This window comes from Suillus fuscotomentosus (genome assembly GCF_016647785.1).
Source record: "Suillus fuscotomentosus strain FC203 chromosome Unknown F5891scaffold_413, whole genome shotgun sequence".
In the NCBI taxonomy this organism is placed as follows: Eukaryota; Fungi; Basidiomycota; class Agaricomycetes; order Boletales; family Suillaceae; genus Suillus; species Suillus fuscotomentosus.
Genome location: NW_024539925.1, coordinates 1 through 3,353, shown reverse-complemented (window position 1 = coordinate 3,353; position 3,353 = coordinate 1). Strand labels below are relative to the sequence as shown.

The following is a 3,353-nucleotide window of genomic DNA, read 5'->3' as shown; positions in this document are numbered from 1 at the left end:
TGTTTGTCGCAGATGTATCGGTCTTGATACGGAACGAGTATGCGCTACTCGTGTCAGTACAACTCTCATTCACCCTTGTGCTGTAGTCACCTGCTAACAACGTGGTTTCCGATAATCTCGATGTCGGAGACGACGGTATTTGACGAGATGGAGCCCTAGACGAGAAATATTTCAATCATTTGGTTCGCAAAATTGATGAAGTGGTTCACAATGGAGATACCGTGACCATATTCACAGTAGTTGTCGGCAAATGTGATGTTTGTTCCCCTTTTGATAGCTAAACAATCGTCCTGCAAAAACAAATACCTTGTAGGCGAAGGGACATGGAAGCTCAATCGTCAGACGGACCTGATTGAGGACAGTGCTGAATACCCGTAAGTTTCTGAGTCGACTGAGTAACTAGAGGATAGACAAACCAATTTTGAATGAGTATATCACTACCGCCAACATCAAAGCCGTCGGTGTTGTGTGCTTTCCGCAGGCAAGTTCAAAACTGTCCGATAGATGAACACGTCACTTACCAGCAGCGGCGCGTCCGCTTCGCGAGTTGGGATAGTTACCCTGCACTGTTCTTGATGTCAAAATGAGACACTGCTAACAACATGCAACTACATACAATCATCGATAGTGACACCAGAGATAGTGAGAGGTCCTGGATTTATGATCGAAAAGACGTGGGCGGGAGAGTTTACAACATAAACATCCTGCATAAATAGATTAGCAATCTGTCTGGAACGGCTGGGGCGATTAGAGCACATACGTTCAAGGTGCCCGAGATTGATATTCTGGCAGACCCAAGATTGAAAAAGAATGTAGTACAACAGTGACTAACCAGCTTACTGCATCATTGGGAGTGGTCTTGTGACACCATTACTGGAACCTTGACCGTCCTGTATCAATGTAACATGAAGCGAAATCCTCGCAAGTGAACCAGCATATTTACCCAGTAAAAAGGTCCTCCGCCATCCCACCTCTGGTTGTTTCCATTGACTGAGAACGTTAGGGATTGCCACGACTTCAAATAACCCACATACAAGTAACGTCATTCCCCCTGTTAAGACGGCCTTTATCAGGTTCTCCGAGCCACTTGAAGTAGTAGCGCCTGCACTCACATCACCCGGAATAGAGGACCAGCCCAGCTCAAATTTCCGAACTGAATCTCGCCCACTAAAGAGAATCAGGAATACGTAAAGCGAAGCATCAGATCACGCTCACAAACGTTGACAGTGGTACCGTCCAGCAGCTGCAATTTGAATGTTTTTCCACCAGGGACGGTGAACGCATTAATATTCACTGTCGTGCATTGGATAGCACTGCTAACATCGTCCAATGATGAGATTGTACCGATGCAGCCACTGCCGCTGGCCGCAGCGACTGCAGTAATGCCGGCCACGAGGAAACCAAGAGCTAACGAGGGAAACATGATGATGGATGTGAGCGATTAGCCTAACCTTAAATCTGGCAGAGGATACGGCTATCGGTGAAGGCAAATTGATCTTGCACGCAAGCTCTATTTGCCGGTCTTATGTGTGGGGTTCGTTGTCTAGGCGGTAGGCAGCGTAGGCTATGGAAAGCGGGAGTGGTCAGCTCGGCAAGAATGGTATTTTGTAGCCTAGTACCCCCTGCCACTCATCACTGCACGGCACAGAACAGCTTGCGAGAGTATTCATCCTCTATCGATGAGTCCGTGGTGCTGGTGTACCGCGTGCCTCTTATGGAGTTCCTAAGGAGACACAAATCTCAGAGATGGGTTTCGTCCTCTAACGAAACCAGGTCCAAGAGACCGCAAGAATATCGGAAATGTGTAGACTGCAGCAATTTGATTGTCGCTGGTCTCCAGTAGTAACTGGCCTGATGGAAGATGTGACAGACTGACAGTCAATATTATGGCCCACGTGCCGTTTGAGCAATGTGAGCGTAGATGGCCAAATATAACATTCAAAATTCAAAATTCAAAATTCTACCACCAATGGCCAACGTCACCTGAAATAGAAGGTGGCTCCCGGATCCGTTTGCAGCCTCTGGAAATTCACTGCATTTTGGGATGAGGTGGGACTGACCAGCAGGACATTGACGGCCCATGGAGCTTACCTAAGCGAGCAGTGCCACCGGTCACTGCGGGCAAAGTCGAAAAGGTAAGGCTGTTCAGATGAAGATCAAACGGGGTGGGAATGTAATACAACATATGGATAGGTGGCGCAGTAGATGCGGCGCAGAAATTTTAAAAGGGAGAGGAATCCTCGACGACGACAAAGTGTAAAATATCAAGGTTAACACTATCCCACTAGTTTGAGACCATTTATTTTAGATTCTAAATCATATAGGAAGGCTTGCCATTCTTCGTCTGAACTCAAAGACGTGACGCCACGGGTCGGGATCCCAATTGATGCGCAAAATGTTAAATCACTGCAAGATCATTGAAACCCAATCCGGACGGCCGTGATTTTATGTGGCAAACACATTGTAGCTCCTCTATACACGCAATCTCAATTTTAAACCATGTCCGCATGTATGGCCAGCTCATGGCCAGCTCGATTTTTAACACTTTGTTCGTCAGGCAACGGGGTTAGGGATATACATGGGATGTAAAACTTTCGTTCCAAGGTCGCCACTGCAGCCGCAGAATACTGATGTCACATTTCCTCAGACTTTGTGTTTTATAGTTCGGGCTTCTCTTTTTCTCGTTTGCCCGCTCATGTGATTCGAATGAATATTCGCTGCTCTGGCGCTGCAGCGCAGCTCAGCGTCAGCGTCAGCGCTCATATCAACTCGCCATCAGCACTATCAGCTCGCCACAATAGCGCCGTTCACAGTAAAATCGCCTCTGATACAGGAAACTTACAAAGCGCCTCGATGACATTATCCAGGAGTCTTCAGCACTCAAGTCACATCTCGTTCAGCAACTCAAAAATCTCAGCAACGCAGTTCCCGAGCTAGTCAACTTTGATATCTCTGTTAGTGTTTTCGCTCCCCTTTCTGAGGAAGACTACTTATTTGTATAACTGTAGCTCGCCCAACAAGTAATTCCACACCTTAGCGACGCCCGTAGTGCCAAGGCTCCGTTTCAGCTTGCAACAGTGTTGTCGTACGCCAGGCAGACTGCAACGTCCACTGTCGCCAAGGACATGAAACCTGGGACCTCCTGCTTCGAGGCGGTTGGTGAAGCTATTGCCCAGTTATCAGCGGAGTGCAACAAGTTACTCCCTTTGGCAATGGAACCTGAGAACGTGTTCAAGAGTAGGCTTCTTTTAGCTTTGATATTCGTCAAATATCATGCTAACGATGGCCAAGTCTCTGGCACACCACCGTGGGTCCTACGAATTGAGGAGATCAGAGCCAGAATGACTACCAAT

General features: G+C 47.5%; 1 protein-coding gene across 1 annotated transcript; it reads left to right on the top strand.

Annotated features, from left to right (window-relative positions):
- Positions 1–2,499: 2,499 nt before the first annotated feature.
- On the top strand, positions 2,500–3,307 carry F5891DRAFT_990231 (uncharacterized protein; the record flags this gene model as incomplete). Its single annotated transcript, XM_041378081.1, has 3 exons — positions 2,500–2,585; positions 2,834–2,954; positions 3,009–3,307. Coding segments are annotated over 3 exons (506 nt in total), but the record flags the coding sequence as incomplete, so codon positions are not given.
- Between the last annotated feature and the right edge of the window lie 46 nt (positions 3,308–3,353).